General features: G+C 34.1%; 1 protein-coding gene across 7 annotated transcripts in view; it reads right to left on the bottom strand.

The window, feature by feature from the left end:
- ATP11B (ATPase phospholipid transporting 11B (putative)) overlaps positions 1-25816 on the bottom strand; it is a 164937-nt gene that overhangs the window by 23023 nt on the left and 116098 nt on the right. For 4 of the 7 annotated variants that reach the window (XM_057500345.1, XM_036926687.2, XM_057500371.1 and 1 more), the window contains 5 exons: positions 25055-25193; positions 15634-15699; positions 15003-15106; positions 13560-13725; positions 1586-1719 (listed from right to left, as the gene is read on the bottom strand). In XM_057500345.1, the coding sequence (XP_057356328.1) occupies positions 1586-1719; positions 13560-13725; positions 15003-15106; positions 15634-15699; positions 25055-25193 (609 nt within the window). Of the gene's footprint in view, positions 1-1582; positions 1720-7960; positions 8087-10864; positions 10951-13559; positions 13726-15002; positions 15107-15633; positions 15700-25054; positions 25194-25816 lie in introns of those variants that run through there. The other 3 variants (XM_057500354.1, XM_036926688.2, XM_036926689.2) reach the window with 2 other exon arrangements.

Raw genomic sequence — 25816 nt, 5'->3', positions numbered from 1 at the left:
TAGACTCTCATTAAAGAGAACTTTCTGCTTAAGTAGACCTTTTAAAAATTCTGTATAAGTTCTATAGTAGTCTCTTAGTCTAACTCCCACCTTATGTCTGTGCAGTAAAGCTGTCTTAATAATAAAATTACATAAAGTAAGTCCTTCATGGAACTTCCTTTGGGAAACTCAGCCTGGGTGCATAACAGAGCTCCTTTCTTATAATGTGTTTTAAAATACAGTTGTGTAAGTCGTAACATATAAGTCCCAATACATTTAAATGATCCTGGTAATTCTTTTATGTGGAATAAAATTCTACAAAAATGGTATCACAGCACTATGGAAATATTTTTGATGATGTTATAATCAATAAATGGGGATTGAAACCAGAAGTTATATTAACATAAGAATGCTATTGATGCAACTGTACCATAAAGCTTGGCCATAACTAAAGGAAAAGTGGGAACTAACAAGTTTGTTGGTAAAAGTTACCTGAATTTTATGATACATGAATGATATCATACTTATCATTTATAAAACACAAAGCTAATCAAACATGAAAAATTCTTTTGTCAACAGGTAAGAGTAGTGCCTCCACCCTTCCCCTCCTGCTCTTGGAGTACTTTCCAATGTTTTTTGGCACATGTAGAAAGTGACTACTACTCATGTGACACACTGTGACCACTGAAATCACCCTCCATCCCTGCTCACCTGTGGCCCTTTACGTACACCAATGCATTGTTGCTCTGATTTGGGGAATATATCTAAAGAACACCAAAGTGTGAAAAAAGTGATTTCTTTTCCTTAATATCCCCTAAATAGTATGTCACTTGGGGAAATGTATGAATAAATGAATCACTTTAAAAAAAACTTAAGTGCTGTTTACAAAAATGGTATGTTTTTGTTATGATCTACAAAAGCAAAAGGTGATAAATCTAGTTCAAGAAACAGATTTAGGGAGGGACAAAAATGCTAAGTTCTTCTAAACTATAACTTAAATAGCCTTTTCTAACTTACAAATTTTTAATTAGACCACATATGCCAAGTAAAGACTTAAATATCAAACTCATTTAAAAACCTCATTAGAGAGAAAAGGGGAAGGAGAACAGAAATACAGCCTTTTGTGTTTACAAGTACCTCCAAGTCTCAAATGACTGACAAGAAAATATACATGAAGAGTAATAACAGCAAAATCTTTTGATTTTACTATTATGTGTAGATTATTTTGTAAATACAAAAAACAAACAAACAAAAATACAGGAAACAAGACAAGTAGTATAGGTATAATTAAGAAAAGAAAGTTATAAAGACCAAGTAAGAGTACCATGTACACACTCCTATTCATATTTTAGAAAGACTGTAAAGCAACATTTTTTTTGTTCATTAGATGAAAAGTCTCTTCAAAAGTGCTTTCTTTTTCTGTTAGTGAAAGAACTCCCTACCCCAAAGCCACACAGCAAAATCTATGATCAAACAGTGCCAATAAATAGCATACTTTCTGTTTCAGTTGGTAAAACCAGCTGCTGATTGATTAAGTATCTAGAGATGCAGTTCCAGTTTATAGGATACTCATCTGCAGCAAAGGCTACTCAGAGAAATTTCACACCTGCTGACATGGGTGGGACTACATCTTCCTATTACTCGTTCCAGCATTCTTCCAACAGATGCACACGCTGTTTCTCCTTCTGAGAAACAGCACATGGAGTCCAAGCACTTGATACGTGAATTTGTTTCAGTAAGCTGGAGGAGTTGAAGCACAAAAAAAGAGTTATTTATAGATTTGGACTTCTAAAAAGCATTAAAAAAAATTACGAAAAGCACTTTAAAACCGAAAGTAATGTATATAAATATATATGTTTTCTATAATATGGAACTGTATGGAAGGTTTTAAGAGTAATCATACAAAAACATTTAAAAGGCACTGTGTCTTAAACTAGAAGTTGAATAAAATAATTATATAAACAAGTAGTTGTATATTATTTAAATCTGCAAAGATTTTGAATTTTAATACCTTTTTATGTAATTTATTGTGGTCAAATGATTTACATCAACCACTCAGAAACTTAACACATTGTCATTCTTCCTTGAGTTTTTGTTTAGGCGAAATGCTCCTGTGATTTCAGTTGTGGAGTACGAACTATTTTGAAGACTGGGAAGTAACAATCAGGCAGGACCTAACCCCAATCTTCAACACTGACGATGACAATAGTAGCAATCACTTTATCCAGTATTGATGACGTGCCAGGTTCTAAGCACTCCACGTACGGCACTCCATAATTATTCCTGAACATGGGTATCATTTACCTCAAATTGCTAAGTAGCTATTAAGAGCCAAACATGCACATAATCAGCTCATCTTGCATTTTAAAAATTAACTGATGGCACATGTAGTAAAATCTGTTAAACAGTGACTAAGTAGTACCATAAAGATTTGAAATTTAATTAATTTCTGAAAGTATGAAAGATTTATGTCGATTTAGTCATAAATAATCCAGCAAGAAAACTTAAAGCCATACTACTACTAATTTTAATCCTGTTAAAATGAAGGGAAAAAAATGGTATGACAGAGCACCCAATGAATCCCAACCCTGGTTGTGACACAGTCAAGGGTTATCCTAAATTTCTCAGGGGTTGTCATTTAAACAAACATATTTTCATTCACTTTCATTTACATATATAACATAATGCATTAACAAATCTTTAGAAAATATAGAGGAAGAACAACAACAAAAATATCCATTAGAGTGTTGTAATTCACAGAGGTTGGGAATCACCAAGTGTCCAGTGCAGGCATGGCAACAGGGGACATTTGTGGAGATGCTCACAATGGGCAGAAGAGACAGATGTGAGGGAATGTCAACAACCGGGCATTCTGAACCTAAGCAACTGGTGAGGTCCTGCAAAATCCCCACTCAAGGATTTTGCACCAATGTCCTAGGATCTGTTATGCACTGAGAAATAGCCAAATTTTACTTGTTCTTCCATTATAATACCCTTGGTTTGGTACTACTGATTGCACTGTTTCTTAAACTGTGTTTTGCGAGATGTGTATAATCATTTCATGAAAAAATTTCTATGGCCAGTTTAGTTTTGGAAACACTAATTCAACAAAGGTCTAAAAAGACTTTTTGAGTACTGGATTATCATAGTTAGGATGCATGGTCATTCTCCAGGGAAGAGCCAGACATAGCACAATTCTCAAACTTGTTTTTCCAGTAAACAACTCCCTGCCTGAGGAGAACATTAATCAACACCAGGAGGAACATCAATATTCAGAGGAATAGTTTAGGAAATGCTGCTTTAGGTAACAGGATTTCGTCAGTTTCCTAGTTTTCTCTTTAGGTCTTTGGGCTCCAGTTTTCGCCACCTCAAAATCACCCTCCTTAGGGAGCAGGACTCCAGAGCTCGCGCAGGCCCAAAAGAGAAAGTACAACACCTCAAGGAGGCCTTTAAAGCCCTTTATAACCTGACCTCAGGTGCCTTTCTTCCTCTACTTTCCAGTGCACTGTGACATCTCCTCTCAGCCAACCAGTCAGTGTTCCCTACCTGTGGGCACGTGTAAGGGACCAGTTAGGGTCAGAATACTGACCCCTACACCAAGTATAGTTTAAATACCACCATTTCCATACAACCTCCCTTGGCTCTCCAACTATCAGTAATCTCTTGCTCTCTGGATTCTATTCCACTGCTTGTTTGCATCACTTAAATGGCACAAACATTTAACTTATTTTCTGAGCAAGGCACTGCGCTGGTTTCTACAGGGGATAGCAACCCTGCCCTTAATCTAGTAAGTTAAGGGTAAGGGGTGGGGGTGGGGAGAGATCAATCAGGAACAAATAATAATGGCAGATATATTAATGGCATGCTATTACGTATGTGCCAGTTACTACGCAAGGTGCTTCCCATGGATTATTCTCACTTAAAACTTATAAAAAAATTTTGGGATTTTGGGGATAGGTACCATACTCATACATATTCTCAGATAAAGAAACAGAGAAGTTAAGAATTTGTTCAAGGTCAACCAGCTGGGGACTGAGTCTTTGATTCAAAGCCCAAGTCTCTTTACAATGCCACTACATTACCTTTTTAAATTATAGTATGAGGGGGACTACATATCAAAAAAGAGGAGGGAAAGCTCAAACCCAGTTGCTGTTGGTATTGGTGAGAGGGCATGAAAAATTTGATGAGAAAGATAGCATCTGCAATACATCCTGAAGACCAAATAGAATTTTTAGTAGCTGGAGATGGGGTAGAAAGACCATTCCAGGCTAAGTGAGAAGAATGAGTAATTATGTGTGAGTAGAAAAGTATGATGTGTATCCAGAACATGTTTAGCCCAAGTATGAGCAAGCTGTATGAGCACGAGGTGTTACTCATGCCCCCTTGTAAGAAGACCGGTGTGAGTCCAAGTGTGATTCAGGGATCAGGGCTGGTCTGAAAACACTGTTTACTGACCCATGAGGAGATAAGTGTTTCTGCTTTGTGAGAGTAAGAGATTAGAAAATTTTATGGCACTTTGACAGAATACTTTTATGATTGTTGAGTCTGATAATAGTTTAAAAATTAGAGCTTATTTTATATATTTTAAAAATTTCATTTCCTAATAATTAAATTTTATTTTATTTTATAAAAGTATTGGTCAATGATGGACTGGAAATTATGAACAAAAAACAAAACAACAAAACAATAAATTAGTTCTTCACCGTATTTACCTGGGGTGCATTGAAGTAGATTAGAAACTTAAGAGAGCAAGAAGTCTGGTACTTAGTTTAACAACATGTGCTTTGCCTACGTAGTTGGTGCTCAACCAACTGACAGGATTCACTAAAGATATCCATAAGGTCAGCAGCATCTGAGTGGCCACATACGTGCAGAACATTGCTTAGGTCTGGATCTGCTTTGCATTTATCACCTTTCACTTTAACACCTAGGAACAGGTATTAATATATGGGCAACCCAACAGAAAGACTAAATATCTTGAAATGTCAAAAATATTATAAATGACTTCTTCAGTTCACCTTCTGAACTAAACAAAAAATATTTCCTTTCTCCCCTAAACAGAATAAAGCCTTTGAAAATGCATAATGTTAATTATGTTTCCCTAAAGCTACCTATGGAAAACCGTACACTGCCCTCTAGCAAACTTTGCTCTACCACTTTCCCACATATACACACATCTGTGATCTCATTTTCAGGGCCTGGGGCCCAGCTGGACAACATGTAGCCACAACTGCTTGTATAACTGGGGGTGGGAATGGGCTGGAACATTCAGATCTCATTTCACTCAATAAGGAAGGAATTATTAGTTTATCTTTTTGTACTATTTATAAATACTAGTAAAGAAAAAAAGCCAAGTAATGGGAGTGAGACCCTACCTGGTAGTACCAAGAAGTAGCTTTTAATTTACCAGAAATTCTGATTTACTGGTAAGACTTACTCTCTACCACATAACTAGAGCTGGAAGGGTTGCCAAGCAAACAACTATGGAGATTTAACATGACTATGTATGGCTAATAGAAATGGTCATCTTTTCAGAACTTGCCTTTTGAAATAAATTTGGGTTCACTGCTCTTATTTCCACTACTTTCATATCAGTGATGGTAATGATGAGAGGATAAATTAGAATAGCACTAATTAGTGAACTAAGCCATGGTCCAGCTGATTTAAGAATTCAGTTTTCTTAAAAAAAAAGTTCAATTTTCTAGATCACTCATGGCATGATACAGGTAACTGTTTGGTAGAAATAATGTCAGTGTTAATATTTTTCTTCATTTTAACCTCCTGATGAAAAAGCTGTTCAGTAAGTCAGCACAGATTTGAAAATCACATTAGTTTTATAAGGTGCTGAAAGCATACTCATATTTATCCAGTATGCATCCAGGTCTTGCCACCAGTGGCGGCCTTATTATTGTTCTTTGAATTGTTGAATTCTATTTACAGAATTTTAGTCATTCAGAAAAGTAGCTTTTAGTGGCAAACAACTTACACAGGCCAGCAAGGTTTTCTGTTCCTTTTGTAGTTCACTGCTTTGTTAAATGAGGCAGCAGCTGCAAGCATTTTGTCACAGAAGGAGAGGAAGGGGACTTGCAGTTGGTTGAAACTATTTAAAATGTTTTTGGTTGTTGGTGGTGGCAGGAGGCAGGTCTGAGGCTTAAGCACCCTGGTCCAGAAGCCCTAGCATCCTACTGACATCCCCATGGTTGCTACGTACAGCTGGAAAGAGGGCATCCAGAGCAGAGCCAGAGACAAGGAAATGACAAAACACTAGAGGCTTAAAAGACAGGTGACAGTAAAAGGAGATGATCAGAACACCCTATCCACGGCAATACTCAGGGCTCAGCATAACCCTTTGCCTGATTTGGCAATGTTGACCAAATTTTGATTGGAGAAACAACTCCCACTTCAAGACAGAAAAAAATAGAAGAGGGATATTATACAACACTTTCTTTTTTAAGAGTGATTTTTATCTCAAAATATATGCCAAAGGCATAAATATATGAGAAGAAAAATATTCAAGATACATTTCATTTAACTAATTAAAATTCAATGATGAATAGAAAAAAACTGCAGATGAGGGTAATGTCCCCAGTAATATTACTAAAATCACATTCATGGTTTGAGGGTTCATCTGACTTCCTGTTTATAGGAAGAGATCAAATGTCACAGCATGATGAGAAAATTCACTTATCATTCCTTTGCAAAAGTAGCTACAAAAGGGCCCCTATTATTTAATAGGAACATTCTAAGAGCCTGTTTTCAACTGTATCACATATTTGAATACACTTAAAGCAGCACCAGACCCATGTCTTATGAAATACTGGCTTGACCTTGAACCTTTGGGGAACTTTTATCACAGAGGACATAATTTTACAGTTTTAGTATAGTCAGGTCCCAAGTGGATTATCTGCTTCATGGGTAACCAGGGTATAATATAAATCCTAGCTAGCTCCCTTTCTACCCAGAGAGCTCTTCATCTGAATTTTCTCTGCAGCTCAATCAGGGCATATTTTAAAAACCCAAAATCCTTCCATATTTATCAAAATAACTGTATTATATTCATATAAAGCATCCTAAAACAAAAATTCAGAATTCTTTTGAATATGTCTTCCAGGAAAATTATGATTTTTCAAATTATTATACCTTTTCTCTGAGTCTGATTATAGTAAAGATTTACAATCTTCAAGTAGATTTGTTTTAAAGTTTCACTATTTACAAAAGTTTATCCTAGATGAGGCAATAGCACCTTCTTGACCAGTAATTATGATACACAAAGTGGCAAACAGTCTAAGAAAGAATAAAATTATTGCTGGTAAGAGTTTTTTTCCTCCATAATTATCACTGTTCAAAAAATATTCTGCATATTCCAATTCAGTCTATAAGTGGTTGTTAGGGTTTATTCCTAAAGGTGGGAGTGAATCAAGTCCTAATCAATTTGTGCTTTTTTATTACAAAGGTAGAACAATGACATTTTATGAAAGGTAAGAACTGAGAGTTTGGTGAATATCCGTTCATAGAAAATTGTTCAGTGCCACATCTAAGCACTCATCCATTTGACCAGCTCAGAGGTAGACTTAGGTTTAAGATGTATAAAATGATACACAACTATGACTTCAAGTGGGAAAACTAGTTTCAGAAATAATAGAAATAGCATGATGTATTTTAAAAAGAAGAAGTGAAAAGGAATAATTTCTTGAATTCAGGACAATAGTCATGAGGGTATCTTACTAGGTTACAATTTGTGGTGAGATATGATTTAACACCAATTCCAGAGGAAGATTAATAACATACTGGGGGGTGGACATAGAAAAAAATGTGAAGATCACAAAAAATGAAAACAAGTAAACCAAAACAACGTATGAGCAACAGTGAAGGAATTCGTAAAGTAAAAATTGAAATGTGGGGCCAGTTCTCCCATAGCATGCCCCGAGCATGAGAACTTAGCGGATGCTCCCCAGGAAGGTCCAGCGCAGCGCAGTACTACCTAGTGCACGCAAGAACTGTCCTGCTGGCTGCAAGCCTCAGCTAGCAGGTGCCTACTGTCCTCCCCTCTGTGCTTGCTTTCAGCAAAGTCATATGCTGAGCTGACTGAACCCTTATCTTCTTCCATCTGGAAGGACAGAAAAGCAACAAGTCTCATATTACAGAACAATACTCTTACTGTATATAGGTTTAGAATCAAACAGCAAGTTGGGGTCCACAAGCTGTGAAGCACAAATGAATGTTCACACACCACCACATTCATTCACTGTCACAAAAGAGAGCTAATAGCAGCTTCTTAAGGGGTATACGACAAAGCACACAAAATAAAGCCACGATTTTCCAGTGCACAAAATTTAATAAAAAGCAGGTTTCCCTCAATAAAATTCAGTTTCTTCTCTTAAAGCCTTGCCACCAAGATTTAGGATTCTTATTGCAAAGGTTTGTCCCATTCACACTTCTCATGCTCCTGTCTCAGAAGGCTTCTCTAAATGTACTTTAGCAGAGTAGAAGGGTGCCACACATGGGTCTTTCAAATGTTAGACGTGTGTGTATGGGATTGGCTTGATTTATTTAACAAAATTATTTAACTCCTAATTTGAAATATATTTTTTAGTATCAACTAATTTATACAAATTTCTGTTCTTTGCTTTTTTCTATATTCTCCTAAGGAGTTATGTGCCCATGGCCATGTTAATTTTAACGTTTCTTAAATTATAAGAAAATGCCCTCAGTGAATAAAAACCATATTTTTCCTCCTTAATATGCATTTTCTCAGTCTTAGGACTGACCAATAATTATTTCTATGAAAAAAATGCTAGAGTGAATTTCTTATATATATATACAAAAAAAAGTAGTAGATTTCCTTGGTTTCAAGGTACACTAAGTTTATGCAAACATAGATTATTATAGCTTTACCTATAATACAGGGGAGGGAAAAATACTCAAGATGAGTATGAGCTTTTATTCAAAAGAAAATTAAAAGTTTTGCATTACAGTTCTTAACGAGTACTAACCTGATTTCAGGTTTGAAAGCAAGCAGGACGCATCGGCAAACAGATATAAGTGGGCATTTGGTCTTCATTCAGCTATGAGTAAATGCCAACCCAGTGGTCACTCACTGCTCATTTAAACAACTGTTATTTCTGCCTGCTCTTTGGTTGAGCAAAGTATTTCTTTTTTTGTTTTTTTCTGATGCTGACATTAAGTAAAAAGACCACAGTATGTAAAATGATCATCTGACAGGTGAAGAGCCCTGATGCTCAGAGAAGTGGACTCACTTGGTCAGGTGGTACAGGGAATAGAACCAAGGGTAGCAATAGCACGGAGGCCTGCTGTCTACCCCGCAGGGCTCTTTTTTTTTGTTATGCCACCTGATTGTAGAAGGGTTTGCACAAAGGCCAGTCATTATTTCTGACCAGTATAACCTACTCTCAGAGTTCCTTTACACATGAATGTCAAGCATACTACTTTATTACATTATTACAGAGACTGGGATCTCTTTAACTTATGATCTTTTTACCTCATTCTATTTTAGTCTATTATTGCTCAAAAAATGCGGCTTTATCTAAGCCAACATATGTGAAAATATGATTTCATGGGAATATTAAGATTATTCACACTGCAAAAGTTATCTTCACTTGACAAAAGGGTTTGCCAGTGTTCTTTTTAAATACTGAGCATTCTTATTGCCTTAGAATTACATAATAAGATGTTCAAAAATGTGATATTGTTTCCAAAAAGGCACATATGGATAAAATGTGATACACATACTCAGCTCAACCAAAGGTGATCGCAAATTTTCAAATGTGTTTTGATTTTAGTTTTTTTTAAAACATGAAGTTTAGCTGACTCCCAATTAAATATCCATTTGTACATTCACCCACAAATATTATACCTTTTTAATTCAAAGTAGAATATTAAAAAAAATCTTGAGGCTAGTAAGAATAAAATAGAAAGGTTTGACAAAACTTTAAAGCAGCTCAAAATTATGAACCCACTGAGTTACATTAATAGGTTACTTAAGCAATAATTTGCCAAAGCCATTTGATCAAGTGAATGTAGGCAGATTAGAAACTTTGAAAATAAGAAAGAGTTTAGAAAATATATATGATTACGAATATACAAGATACTGACAGGGTGAGAAACTCAAGAGTGCCTAAACTAAAAACAAATATTTTAGTTATATCACTTTTTCTCTTCAGACTGGAGTCAAAGTTAATATATAGTTTTGGTATGTTAATATCAAAAGTTCTAGAATTTAAGCTTTCATTCTCTCCCATTAAAAAACATCTTTACAGACTACTGGTTATTTTTTGGTGGAAACTGTCAGAATGGACATCCGTGAAGATAAAGGTGTATGTAAGAGATACAAAACACACTGTTCAATTTATAGATGCACGAAACAGTAGTAAGGATGTGAAATGCTTCAGCAGCCATTACAGTGTACGAAGACAAACACACACATGTATTTACAACACAGATTAAGGCAAGATAAAAATGGGCAGCTCTTACTTTCAAGTAACTGAAACTTAAAACTTTAAATTTGATGATAAATTTCTGTAGCTTAAAATAACTCAACATGCAGGAGCATTCTTAAATATGAATAATATGACAAGCAGAAGCATTGGAATTGTGCTATAAAAGATAGCTAGGATGTAAAATATATAGCAAGGTACAGACCTCTGTCCTGTTATGCTGAATTTTCATCTGTATTTTCTTCTCAAAGAAGAAATGGATGTATTTTTTAGTTTTAATATATGCATTAATAAAGGTCAAATTAGAGACAGAGCTCTGTTAACAACAATGCCCCAATCTTAATTCATGCCTCTGCCCATCTTTTGAATATTGTTTAATTGACCTTTTGCATGCAGAAGAATTAAACAAGGTTCTACTCCTCCTACTCTACCTAAGTTTGCTCAGCTGATTCCTTGCCCTCGACAATGGCTGCAGTGCGATGAACTCGTCACTTAAAGCAACTGTGTTGGAGTACATCTATAAGTGGACAGAAAAGGGATGGACATACAACAAGTCAGTGAGCTGTATTTATCACCTAAGAGACAGACACAGGACAAGCTTTGTAAAGACATCTGCTCCTACAAGAGTAGGAAATATCATACATGGTACACATATATGACTGACATTTGTAGGGCCGTTGGCTTTGCCATCAAAATAATTTATTCTTCACTATTAATACCACATTGTTATGCTGGAGAAAAACAAAACTCAAAATAAATGCTGACAGCTGTTCTTTTGATATGATTTTTTTTGCTACTTATGGTAAACAATGAAGTAGCTAATAACTTTTTAATCATTTCATCATCATTTGAAATCAGAGGTGATGGTAAGGCTGAATAAAGATTACTGCCAATGGCAAAGGAATAATGCTACACATGGCATATGAATGACTACACACTGCTTGTTTTAGCCAAAAAGAAACAAAACAAAACAAAACAAAATCCAGCAGCTTGAAGATCCTTGAGGAGAAGTAGAGATTTTCTCTTTGGATTAGACCATAGTGGAACATTTGATGAATTCATTTCAAAGTGAATTTAGTGGGGCAAAAAGGCAGATTGTATTGGTTTTCACACAGATAAAATGATTGATTTTTTAAATCAATCATTATTAAAATGATAAAATGATTCCATTTTTAATCAACTTTAACCTATGGTAAAAAACCAAATACACATAAAGTACTTTTTACTTCTTCTTGTTTAAGGGTCCACCTTGAGGTACCAAATATTTCCTATGTAATCCTTTAAAAAGAGGCTACAGTAAATGTAATAAGAACAATTATTATCATCTCTTATTATTTTTAAGAAATATCCACAGAAACACATCATAAGTTTGCAAATGCTTTGCCTCATATATAATTTCTAAGGATAAATGTAAACAAATCTGACTATTTTTATAAAGAAGTTCTTAAAGTGACATCATTAATATATTTTCATGAAATATAACTTTAGGCAAGAGGGGGGGGACAAATATGTTCTCCAAAAAGGTCTAGAAAAAGTATAATAGACAATGTATTAAAAATAGCTCCCTCTTACTCTAAATATTTATCTTTGAAGATTAGAAAAAAGATAGGCAAAAGTTTCTGATACATATTTAAGTAATATATTGCAGAATGGAAAAAATTTGTCCATACTGATATAAATACATGCATATGTAGAGAGAGTAATCAATTACACATGTTTTTTTTTTAGTCCCACTTGGAGATCAGTATCACAGAGCAACATCCTCATCATCCCTATAATTATTTTTACTGAGAACTTATTACATACAGGCCCAGCATTAGGTCTTTTTATGTTCACTATTGCTGAACATAAATTTGATGATAAATTTCTGTAAGGCAGTAACTATTATTGTGATTTTACAGAGGAGGAAACTGAGGCTTAGGCAAGTGACTTAACTAAGGACATATGCTTTGTAAATGGCTAAAACAGTATTTGAATTAAGTTTATCAGTCTTCAGAGGCCTATGCTGCTCAATGGTGTTAAAATATGTGTTGGCTAAGATTCAGTTACTGAAGCAAATGAATGCTAAAGAACTGCTGATATGATCTTAGGAAGCTTAATTCAAATCACTAAATACTTAGGGAACAGTTATTCTATTTGCAGAATATGCAATTGAATTTCCAAATTTAAACAAAATTTGTTTGGCATATCACACACATACAGAAAAAAACTCAACTGAGGCAGAATAAAATGGTTAATAAACCTAAGTGTTTACAGGGTATGAAAGCTAATTAGTAGTTGAGGATACATATCAAGTGCTATGGCACAGTTAATAGGACAAATTAAGATAGATTTCTAACTCACGCATAAGCAGATATGTAAAAAAGGAACATTCAACTAAATACTGCCATTTCTTGGGCATCTACTACATGTTTGAACATTATTTCATTTAATCCTTATTACAAAGGTAATGAAATAGATTTTCTACCATCAGTTTACCCATGAGAAAACTGAGACTTAAAGTTGCAGAGCTACCAAGTGGTAGAACTAGATTTTGAACTGAGAATTATCAGGCATGAAAGACCATATTCTTTAATACTATGTTTGATACTGTTAATATCTACTGTGCTTTTAATATTTATAAATGAGTTTTAGTGAGAATATATTTTATAAAAATCCATTCTGTAAAAATTACTTAGGTTAAAGAACTTATTTCAAAAATTACTTAGGTTAAAGAACTTATTTCATATTCTTTTGCTGAAAACAATATAAGCCAAAAAAGTATTACTTGAATTCTGATGTTTCTAAAGACATGGATATGTATCTCAATTATATACCCCTGATAGCATACTGTGACAGTATTATTTAAAAGATACTATTATTATCTGGACATAACAAGTTTTATATTTGAAAACCTAGAATTCTATTAGTAACAAAATGTAATTTAAAAAAATTATAACTTGATAGGAGTCATAAAATTAACAAACAGAAATAACTTTAAGAATATCAGATTTAACAGTATTTATATTGCAAAAGTTGATACAGGAATGGACAGTCTCCTATTTTCTGACATAAGCAAATTGTAACGACAGCTATTCATTGTTAAAGACCCTTAACTAAAACAGTATTGTATATAAAAAGTTGTACCTGGGCCTTTTCAGTATTTGTAGGATGGAGCTGTCGGTCAAATACTTTCTTCACAATATCAAGCAATAGACATGTAAAAACCATGAGTATTATGGCAAACCAAACAGAACCACTTGACAGGAGCTGAATAAATACAAAGTACATATTCTGGGAGCCCAAAAATGGCCTGCAAAGAAAGAAAATGGGCTTTGTAAAAGTAGAAGCTGACAAGACAGTTTCTTAAATTAAGACATTATGTAAATAATATAGTTAAAGGTTATAATTTTAAGAATATTGCAGAAAAATGGCCAAAATTTGGAATCAGTATAATTTAATTAATTGAATAACTAATAAAACAAGATAGACTTTAATTGTTAAAAATAAAATCCAATTACTTTTAATGACAACTACAGTTTTTAATATTAGGTAAGTGGCAAGTAGTTGACTAGATAACTCTATCTTAGTGGTAGGATATCACAAAAATTGTCATTATAGAGACTTCAGAGACTAAGAAAAAGTATGTAACAAAGTATTTTCTACTAAACAACTAAATATTAATGACCCAAATTTTAGGTTGAAAAGCTCTACTTAGAGGTTCTCCTCTATAAACATATTTTAAAATAAATGAATCCACAGATGCTTATTCTACACAGTTTGCAGGTACTGTCAAGATACTCTTTTTTGGGTTTTTGTATATATTACCTCAAAAGAATATGGGGAAATACAGAAAGAAATGGAGAAATAAAGAGGATTAAAAACAAATACAAGTCATAAGCAAATGATATTCCTAAGAGTATCCTTTTATGATCCTAAGTGGAAGTTAGTTAACTAATTCAAGGTTTTTTTTGCCTAACTTTGGTAATCTTTTGCTTGATACAGGGATCAAAGACACAACAGCCAAATATAAATTCTCCAAATGAGAGACTTTAGTTGTCCATCACTTATCAAAGAATCTTAGGAAAGGCATTAATTTTTAATCTATTAGAGCTGCACTGAAGCTGCAATGAAGATGAAGCATTTTTGGACGAAAAGTTAACTCACTCATGAAAATGTAATGGTTCTATGTGATTTTTTTAATTATTGACATTAATAAATAATTTAGAGTTAATATGGTAAGTATAATGAACATTTATTATGGAGTAAAACAATTGGGGTTTAAATTCTAGCATTGCTACTTTTTAACTTTTGTGATCCTGGGGCTCAGTTTCCTATAGAAAAAATGGGGAAGATAAGATTATTGTGATCAATCAATCTAGTATCCTAGGTAAAACACCTAGAATGTAGTAGATATTTAGTAATTGTTAGTTTCTTTTTTCTCCATATCAAAGACCAACTGAAAGAAGTCAATTTATTATTAGGATAGGGTCTCAAAATTGTTCTGAGCAGAGTTGGTACATAATATAATCTATCACAATAAATATTAGAGTTGAGTCAATATAATAAAAATACAATATAGTCACTCACCAGAGAATCCCTCCATAAAACAAAGAAAATACAAAATAGAATATAATAGATCCCCAGGTAACAAGATGGTTGATCCAGGTCCAAAAACGAGTTTCCAAAGCCATCTTAAAAAAAAAAAAAAATCCTTAATATAAATAATACTTACCTTAACCTCTCAGATAAAACTCAAGAATAAAATGTACTAATAGTAAGTGATTAATGTTCCTACAGTAAAGTCCGTCAGAAGATAAATATTAATGAAAGGGTCCTGGTATGAAACTGGACAATTTCAAGTTTATAATAGTTTTCTTCTGTGAGGAAGCAGCACTAAATTTCCTAAGTATTTTATTCTCAACTCTAAAACAACTTTTATTGTCTAGCATTATATATAGAGAAGCAAAATTTCAGAGATGAGTACTGTGGGATTAACCTTTATTTAACCATAAAAATCACCTGAGGCTTTCCAAATTAATGAACTTAAAAAAGGATTTTTTGACAAAAATTTACATGAATTATTAAAATTGCAATCAGTGAATTATTCCTGACTATAAAGGGAAAAAGGGGAAATAGTTATCGATGACTAATGAAATAAAATTAACTATGAATTATACAGACATGAAACTTATCCATGTTTCTAATTTCTGTACCATACCTTTACTGTGACTGTAATCACCATGACTGTGAAAACCAGGGTGCCAAATGTCCAGTTTCCAAACATCTAAATAGAAAGAATAAACTATTATTGTATTATGTGTTAACATGATGCTCAATCAGATTACATTTGAAATTTGTGACTAGATTAGTAAAGTTAAAAGAGAATGAGAAGAAGCACCATAAAACATATTATGTTTATTGTTATGCAAAATGGTCCTAAAAAAATTTTTTTTTAAATGGTCCTTTGAATAACATTATCAGACTGGAAATACAAAGATGGGTTTTGAAATTATGTGGCAGTGACTGCTTTTAGTTAGAATAATAAACACAGTTGTTAGTGAGTGCTTTATTCCTGTTACACGGTAAAAATAACAAAACTCTGTTCAATCACAGTTATTTTCTGAAACCACTCCAACCAGAAGTTACAAGATCATGTACCACTGTATTTCTGGACACAGCTCAGGCACAGCAGGAGAGAATAAATTTAAACACAAAACCAATACCTGACAAGATAAAGGCTTGCGGAATTACTCCTCAAAGGATTCTATGTAAAAATGCAGTTAACTCCAGTCATAAAGCATTCCCCTGGGCTTTATGGCCAAAACTTACTAAGGTTTATTAAAAATGCAGAATCCTTAAAGAATGTCAGGATTTAATTTCCACAAATAATACAACCAGAAGCTTATGTTAATTTAGTTTAGAAAGTATTCAGTCTTTACTGTTGGTTTAAATAACCATTAAAAAGGCTTTTTTAAAATTAGAGACTTCTAACAATTACCACTTACTTGATAAATTACTGAACCTCTCTGTATTTCATTTTTTTCATTTGTAAAATAGGAAAAAACTTTACAGGTTTCTATAAGAATCAGGGTATGCAAAAAGGATAGGTGCCTGGTATGTAATAAACACTCAATAAATAATAGTTTTTATCATTAAAAAATGAAACATCAATTAACATTCCTTTACTTGAGAGTATTTTGGGAGTTTGTCAAGAGGAAAAGAATGGAAAAGGCTTATTGAACTCCTCCCTATGTTCCTGCTCTTATCTCTAGAAATGACCTGGAAATACTGAGGATCTCATTCAACCCAGTTCTTGGAGGAGTGCCAGTCTCTTCTTTCAGGACTATGGGGACAAATATTTTATGCAGCCAGGGAATCTGTGGCTGGAAGTGCTAACAACTATACATCTATCCCTCAGCACTTTTACTGGGTTCAGATTGGGACTAATAATGTGGTACCTTTCTTAGAAGCAGAGTAGGATTTAAGGACCCCTCTTGCATTCATGGCCTTAGAGGGAGCTGTAGAAACACATTCACATATTCATTTTCTTTTTTTGTGTGTAAAATTAGCAAAAGTAATGTATTTCAACAGCAATCAATCAGTTGACTGCTGTCTTTTTCCATTCTGACTTCCTTTTGACTAGCTGGTGAGGAAATAAACGGCAGTATACTTTTCATTTTGGGGATCTGGCTAAAGAGAAATTGAGTTGGACTTACTACACTGGCTTGGGTTAAGTGGGACTTATTTATGTCATCACAGTCACTTTCACGTATATGTAAGTTTGTACTTTAGTTGTGCATTTTGTTCCCTTTAAGCAGGCCTGCCAAAATGTGTAAACTTTAAATTCTACTAAACCTGGCTTTGCCTGCTCCAAAGAGAGATGCTCAAAACACCTTCTATCACAATCTGCCTGTTTTCTGGATCACTACTTCTACTGAATTTGTTACCTAGTTATTTAATAAAGCCAAACTTGTACTCTAAATAGATTGCTCATTTTTCATCTGTATACTCAACAAATAGTAATGGAGTATCTATTATATGCCAAATATCATTCCAGACCTTGGGGATAAAGCAGTGGCAAGATAAAGTTCCTTGACCTATTGGAACTTACACATAGTGGAGGAGACAGAAAATAAACAAGTCAACCTAAAAAATATATATTTTCAGGTAGAGATTAGTGCTTTGAAGAAAACTGAAAGGAGAGTGAGTGGTCAGGAAGTGATGGAGGGTGAGTGAGATACCATTTTACTGGAGTGGGCTATAAAGGCCTATGATGACAGTGATATTTCAGCAGACCTAAATCAATAAGAGAGTCAGTCATATGACCATGGAAGAGAAAAGCATCCAAGTAGAGAAACAGCAAGTGCAAAGGTCCTAAAGCAGGAACAAATTGGTCTTCGCAAGCAACAAGAACACAAGCGTGGCAGGAAATAGAGTCCAAGAGGTAGATAGAGTCAGGTAACAGTGGGATTTTTTTATACTGTGATAAGAAGTCACTGGATGATTTTGAGCAGATCATTGAATGTATGACCAAATCTTAATTTTTAAAAGATCACCTGGGCTTCTGTGTGGAGAACTGACAGTGACAAGAAGCAGGAGTAGGAAGAAGGCAGTTAATACCATCCAGGAAAGAGATGGTGAAATCTGGATTGTGTGGAGGAGGAGAAACATGGAAACATTCAGGATATGTGTGTCATTAGAACAAATGTGACTTCAGAGAGGTTGTGAGAGAAGTGAAATCAAGGATGACTCATAGACTTTTGCCTGAGCAGTTGGGTAAAAGATGGTTCCATGTATTAACATAAGGAAAATTGGGAGAGAAATGGGTTTAGAAAAGACACAAAAAAATTGTTTAGTTACATTAAGCTTGAGAACTCCCTGAGACTTGTAAGTACTTGTAAGTGGGGAATGTAGTTCTTTGAACCTGGGAAGAGACTGGTAGAGGTGTAACTTTGGAGTTTTCAGCAAAGAAGCAGTGCTTAATTCATGGTAAGGAAGAGTTCACCCTGTGTACATATAAAGAAAAAAGATGGTGTAGCACTGAGCCCTAGGCCACTGCTCCATTTAGAGCTGTGGTTCTTAAGCAGGGATGATTTTGCTTCCCAGGGAACATCTGGTTGGATCTAGAGACATTTGGGGTTGCCTTCATTTGGGGGTGTGTGCAAGCCTGTGCTACTGGTATCCAGTGGGCAGAAGAGAGGTACACTGCTACGTACCCTACAATTCACTGGATGAAAACCCATAACAAAAAATTACCTGGCTTGAAATGTCTTTAGTGCAGAGGCTGAGAACCCTGATTCTGGGGGTGGGAAGAAAAGGCTGAAAAGGAAGCCAAAGGAAAAGAAGTTGAGGGAAGATGATGTGACAGGCAGGGAGGCTTCATGAATTGTGCCTGATGGTCTAGCTCTTAAAAGCTGAGACATGCTCCTGGATTTAGCTAGGCAGAGGAGGCTGGTGACCATAGAACATGGTTTTGATGGGAGTGCTGGGGGTAAAGTCCCCATAAGGAGTACATTCCAGGGAAAAGAGGATGCCAGCAAGTAGATACAGCAAAAAAAAAAAAAAGATAATTAAATTAGCTTTACAGACACACAGAAAAATGTAGCCAGAGCAGTTTGTGGGTCAAGGAACTGTAATTTTTATTAGAAAATGGGAGATACTGGACCATTTTTATATGGTGATTTGTTTGATCCAATAGAGGATGACTGATGATGAATGAAAGAGAAGATAACTATAGCAGTGAAGTCCAAGGTTAGGCAAGAAGGGGTTTAAGAATAAACAAAAGATAAAACCTTTTTCTGTATCAGGTTTAACTTAACTATACAACTATCTATAAAAGAATTACTTCCCCAGTTGTTCAGTTGTCCTGTACAAACTCTGTTATAGATTTTAAACATTTGACCAATTGCTGGGTGACACCTCAAGAAGCAAGGAATATTTTTCTGTTCCCCTCTAATGTATACTATATCTCATTTTCTATTAATTTCCTGGAATATTATTAGCGTTTTAAATATTTGTCTCATGAATAAATGAACATATAGGGAATTCTATAATGAACTAGATAAAGCTATTTTAATCATATAACCTTTTATTAAATCTTTATCTACTTACAGGATTAAACTGCATGTGTGTTCTTGAATGACCTGATTAGTAATTACAATGGTTTAATAATTTTAATTGAAATAAAAGATTCTGTATTATCTGTGGAATACAGGTACAAAATAGTATATTTGTAGTCTTAATATAGAGTTCTTACTATTTGTTGGTTAGTTTTCAACAACTGATGACATGTATAGTATGAAAGAGTAGTTAAGGACAGGAAATAAGGGGAGGAATTATTAAAATCTCAAGAAAAAAACTGTAGTAGGTACTACAAAAAGGTCTATTTTCCTCTTTCTCTCACAATTACAACCTGAAATTTCATACCTGCAGTCTATTTGGTGTTGCTAATTATTTCCCCCTCATTTGACAAAAGGTCCAGATAGACATAGGCTTGATGAAAAGGAAAATAGTTTTTCTTCCTTAATCCTTTCTTTCTCAATTAATTTTTAATGTGGTGGAATAATGTATAATATATATTTTAGAAAGGTACTGAGGGTCTGACATTTCTAACATCTCCAACAGAGAAGTTTAACTGAATTAGAATACACTGATGGCTTTTCCCTTTTTCTTCCAAGCCTTTATTTTTTGAATCTCAATTATTTTAGTTTTTCAAACTGGGCATTAACTCCATAAAGAGGAAAGAAATCACTAAAGGTAGATATTTTCCTCTGGGTTCTTGTATACCTCAAAAAGCAAAAACAAAATGAACAAACATATTAAGCCTTATTTGGGTGGGATCTCATTTTAAACAGTAGTTACTTAGTTTATAAATTTCTTATCGGACCACTGAGAAAAAGTACAATAGATTTTAGTGCTTGAGTTCCTAGTTAGGAAAGGATTCTTTTTTTCTTTATCTTCTTTCTTCTGAAGTATTTGGTTGAAACCACTACTGATGCAGAATGTCATGGAGTGCTGGAATGGGAACCCAGCTACCTCTGAAAGTATTCTCTGGCTATCCTCCTCCTTGCATCACCTTAGCTCTCCACTCTCATCATTTGACTATGGCTCCCTCCTTTCTGTTTCCTTCACTATCATGTTCTCACTCTTCTAATGCACTCTTACCCAAGCCAGGAGGTCTTTGCCGCTGTGTTCTATGGACGTCTGCTCTAACTAGAGGTGAACTCTTTTAATCTGAATTGTTCCTATCACCTTTATTATCTATAATCTTAAATAGCATTTTCCTTTACCTAATTAATTAAATAGCTTCCTGGGAAGAAAAAATACTTCCTCGCTGAGATCACAGAAAGATAACATAAGCTATTCCCCAAAATATTCTGGACAACAGCAACATTGTTAGAACTAGTATGTCCTAAGATGAGAAGACTTATTCTAGACAGCAACAGATGAGACAAAGTCTTTTGTAAAAAACAGTCATTTATTTTCAGTACCTCTCTAATTTACAGTATACTTAATAAACATTCTTCATTGGTATTTAGCTTCCCATTATTTAACTTCAAAAAAAAGATTTCATAGATATTCAAATTTGCATAAAGTAGAATGGTAATTGCCAAGGGCTGGGAAAAGGGGGAAATAGGTAGTTCTTTAATGGGTATAGAATTTCAGTTTTGCAAGATGAAAAAGCTCAGATCTGTTGCACAACAATGTGAATGTACCTATCTCTACTGAGCTGTACTCTTAAAAATTTAACATGGTAAAAAAAAGGTATCAAATTGTATATTTTAGATATGTACTGTTTATTATATATCAATTCTACCTCAAATTTTTCTAAAAAAAGAGTACATGGAAGTTAGTTTTTCTATTACTCCTAGAGGACTTCAAATTTATCTAAAGTTCTAACAAAAATTTTAACAAGTATTTTATAACAATTTTACCTTTTGTCAAAATTCTATTAATAAAAAAGAAATGGTGACTGTACTTTTCTATAAAGACTGTTTAAAACACCAATTCAAAAAAGGTTGATACTGTTGGATTACAGAAATAAAAGTTTTATGTTAAGTCAATATTTAACTTTGAAAAATAAAATGAAAAAGATTACCCAAACAATGTATTCATCAAATTACTAATCCGTGACCTTCTGACAAATGTTTGTCATGGTACTGCTGTATTGTATGACAAGCCCATTTTTAACTCATACTCCAAATACTGTATTTTAAGCCTGCATAAGAATAGGCAAATTTAAATTTAACTCTTCTACTACTTTGAAGAAAAACAATTAAAAATTAGTTACTAGTTCAGTCCTCTTAATGTATTTTTGTTCTCAGGCAACTTGGTAGGCAAACAGCAACAGTAAAGGAGTGCTCTTTAACTGGTGCTGGAGGCAGAGACCTGCGTGCAGGAAAGCAGACTTAGACCCACACACAAACAGGTGCACAGACATGTCATACATATTCTTCCAGCCTTTCCAAATCTCAGAGAAAATGAATCAGGATTCTTATTTTTTACTAAGGAAAAGGAAGACTCATTAAAAAGATATGAGATAAATATATGAAGAATGAAAAGTTTTTTCCTAACTTAAAGAGAAATTAAGAATGAGTAAATACATTTGTTGAAAATTACTAATGTCAATAAATATTCATGATACTAATAGACAAAAAACAGGGGTTGAATCTTTACTTCCTCTCAACTATCCTTCCCTGCCTAAGACACCAAACTAATGCAATTCCTTCTCCTGCTTTTCTCAGGATCACTTGTTTGCATCAACTTCATCTTTACATCCAGATACTCTATTTCCCAGTACTTTCCCCAATAATGTTTTCTACTTCAGGCCCTTCAACTGTTTGTAGATTTCTCGGGAATACAAGAATAATTATTGGAAAACAGAAAGCATTCAACACATCCACAAGCTCACAGACTAGATGTCTACAAAGATTTTCAGTACAGGGAGATGTAAAAGGCTGCTGGAGCTAAAGGACAGGAGTCTATGGGTTCAACCCTGAAGAATAGATGGTCATAAGAGAAACTTTGGGAAAAAGAGGCAAGAGCACTCTAGAGGAAACTTAGCAATGGCTTGGAACTAGAAATGAGCACAGCATGCTGTGATGTTCTGAGAGATCCAGCAAGGGCAGTTTAATTTACACAGTTAAAAAGGAGAGCTTTTGGGAGAAGTAGATCAGGTGGTACTGGGTGGGACAAGGTTTGCAATATAATGATTTTATAGTAAAAATAACAACTAATAATAAGATTTACTGAGTACTTCTGGAACTAGCCACAATGCCTAATTCTCTCTATATAAAACATGTCATTTAATCCTTATAGGAAATCTATAAGGTAGGGATTATGCTCCTAATTTGGCAGGTGAGGAAACTGAGTTTTAGAGAGGTTAACTAACTCACCCAAATCCCTCAGATGGTAACTTCAGGTGTCAGGATGGGAAGCCAATCTAACTGATTCCAATGTGTGCTTCTTTTTCACTATACCTAGTATTGAGGGCAGGGAGTGGCAGAGTAATTTCTAGTGGTATATATATGAGTGGTAAGGCTGGTAGGCTAAAAGGGGAAAGAAGTTAATGATTTACAATTTGAGTTAAAAAAAAGAACAATAATTAACAGGTGTAAAGAGGGGAAAAAACCCAACTTCTGTAGTAAAGGCTGAACAATTTACTCTTCATTCAGATTTTATGTTTGGTATAAAGCATGCTCAAGATTTGACTTTAAAAAGAATCACTAAAAACTAGAAACAAATTTAAATTCTCAAATTAAAGGAATACTTAAATTTAAGTTATAACATGTAATACAGTTCTTGTAGCCACAGGAAATATTTTTGACACTTTTTTACTAATATGGAAAATGCAGGCTACAATTAGGGGGAATTATAAGGATGTAATTGAGAAATAAGTGGATATAAATTGAGGCTGATGAAAAATAGAAAAAAAAAAAGGGAAGGAAACAATGTTAAAATAATAGATGTAATTATATGTGGGTAGCAGGAAAACAAGTGACTTATTTTTTCCTATATTTTTCAAATTCACCATAATGGGCACGTACTACTTTTAAAATAAAAAAAAAGTAGTAAACTAGCAACAGAGGATCTTTTTAATTTCCTTTTTATCCAATGGCATGTCTTCTTAACTTTTTTCCCCTTTTCATTCTCTCCAGTTTTCACTCACTTATATACCTGTGTTTAATGGTCCTTGCACAGGTGACAATTCTATGCAGAAGAGCAATGGCTAATACATGTTTCTCAAAGGAATTTAGGATCATGGCTAAGCACACAGGCTTTTAAGTGATACATGTCTCACTTTCAATTCTACTCTTGTAATTTATCTACTGTGCAACCTCAAGCAAGTTTCTGAACCTTTCTGAATTAATTTCCTAATATGTAAAAAGTACTACATGATATTTTCCTCAAAAAGGGTCATTATGATTTAATAAGCTAATACATATAATATACTTGGCACAGAGAAAAAACTAAAAAATGGGTAGTTTTCATTTGGGAAGTATTTTAACCATTATGCTACACAAACTAGATTCATAGTTTTGCCCAAACCAGGCTAAAAACAACCCCAAAAGTGAATTGGCAGTAATATGTACGTTCCTACTCTACTCCCTAAAGACATCTGCATGGTTAAAACCTTTCTACAACTGAAATCCATTTCCTTCATTGCACTTGCATATTTTGTTATTATTTTATTTGTTTCTTTTCTGTATCCTTCACAGACTCTAAGCTCCATGACTAAGTGTGTTATAATTACTCTCATATATCCAGAGACTAGTATAGTACTTGGGAATGGTCGGTCCCTAATAATGTTTGTTGAACTAATCAAACTGTATATTCTCACATTTGCAAACCTTATATTTGTGTCTCCAAATATATTTTGCAATACGTAAGTACTGCCAATGGAAAAGGGAAAGTAAAGGTGATAAGCATTTCCCATCTACCACAGTAGCACTGTCATTCCTTTCCTCCTAACCCATCTAGCCAACTAGAGAGAGAGGCCTTGTTCTGACAACAGTCTCTTACCATGAGCACTCCAATAACAAGTAACAACGCTACTTTGTGGCACTCTTTCCCAACTTCACATTTTTAAAAAGTGGCAATTCTAAACACTAACTACAACATCCTCAGAATTGCTAGAGTGCACTGAAGTCACAGGGAGCACTTCCTAAGCATACCACAAAAAAAATTCATAGAATAAAAAGAAAAAAACTAAATAAACATTAAGTCCTCATTTCTCATCTGAAAAAGGCGGGTGATGGCGAGGATTATTGTGAGGATTAATGGAGATGAGGTAGGAAAAGCACTTAACAGTAAGCACAAATAAACAGTAGCTATTATTAAAAATGCAATCCTGAAGTAGTGAACAGCATGCAGGGGCGTGAACATACCGTCTTGGGTAAATTAATAGCAAAACTGCCTAGTAATTTGAGTTCATATTAAGATTACATTGTATTGCCTTTCTGTTTTAATTTTCATTTGTATGAAACTTATTAAGTAAAAAAGCTTAAAACCTTTCCATAACTGCATTTTAATACCTGCTGTTTTAGTTGAATTTGACTTTTATTTTTTTGGCAAAGTTATCAAAAACCAAACTAAATCAAATTATTAACAAACACTCTTTAAAAAGCTATGTATTTTACCTGGCCATTTCCAAGCAGAGATGTATCTTTCCCTATTAGAAAATAGGATCCAAAAAAGAAAATAAAAGCATGACTGAAACCCAGGATAGTCCAATAAACAAATGTTTTAATGCTTAGCTGATGGTTTTTACTAATGTCTCTGTAAATTAAAAAAAAGAGAAAAAGGAACAGATTTAGACTCATATTTATTGTCTACCTACTAAATGATTATTACAGTTTGATAATTAAAGAACAAGATGGATTTTTAACTTAAAAGTTCCTTGAAAATATTAACAGAAAGAATGAACCTGAATTTACAAATCACTGCCTATAATATACATCTGGGTAACAGCTTACAGTTCACATATATATTCAAATACATTTTCTCATTTGATAAATACGATACAGGCATAATACTTAAGTTTAACGGTGAAAAGTTGATTTATTTATATTATATTCTGTTGTAAACATTTAATCACTCTGTCATGATTGTGTTTTTAGTGGAGTCATTTATAAGTCTGGTTCGGTATTAAACTCCTAATTGGCTTTATGTCCATCAACAGCTATTACAGGAAGAACAGTCCACGAATTTTGGATAAGCCCAGTCCTAAGAATCCTGGGCAAAAAAGGTAAGTTATAGTCATTTCTAGATAACTGAATCCCTCTACTTAAGTGGTCAGGTTAATGTGGGAACTATAATCACGTGGTTTGGGGAAGCAGGAATAACCTAGCAGATCTGGGATGGGGATTAACATTGCCAACCTGCATTTTGCACTGATCACT

This window comes from Manis pentadactyla, chromosome 1 (genome assembly GCF_030020395.1).
Source record: "Manis pentadactyla isolate mManPen7 chromosome 1, mManPen7.hap1, whole genome shotgun sequence".
Classification (NCBI taxonomy): domain Eukaryota; kingdom Metazoa; phylum Chordata; class Mammalia; order Pholidota; family Manidae; genus Manis; species Manis pentadactyla.
This window is presented reverse-complemented; position numbering and strand designations above follow the sequence as displayed.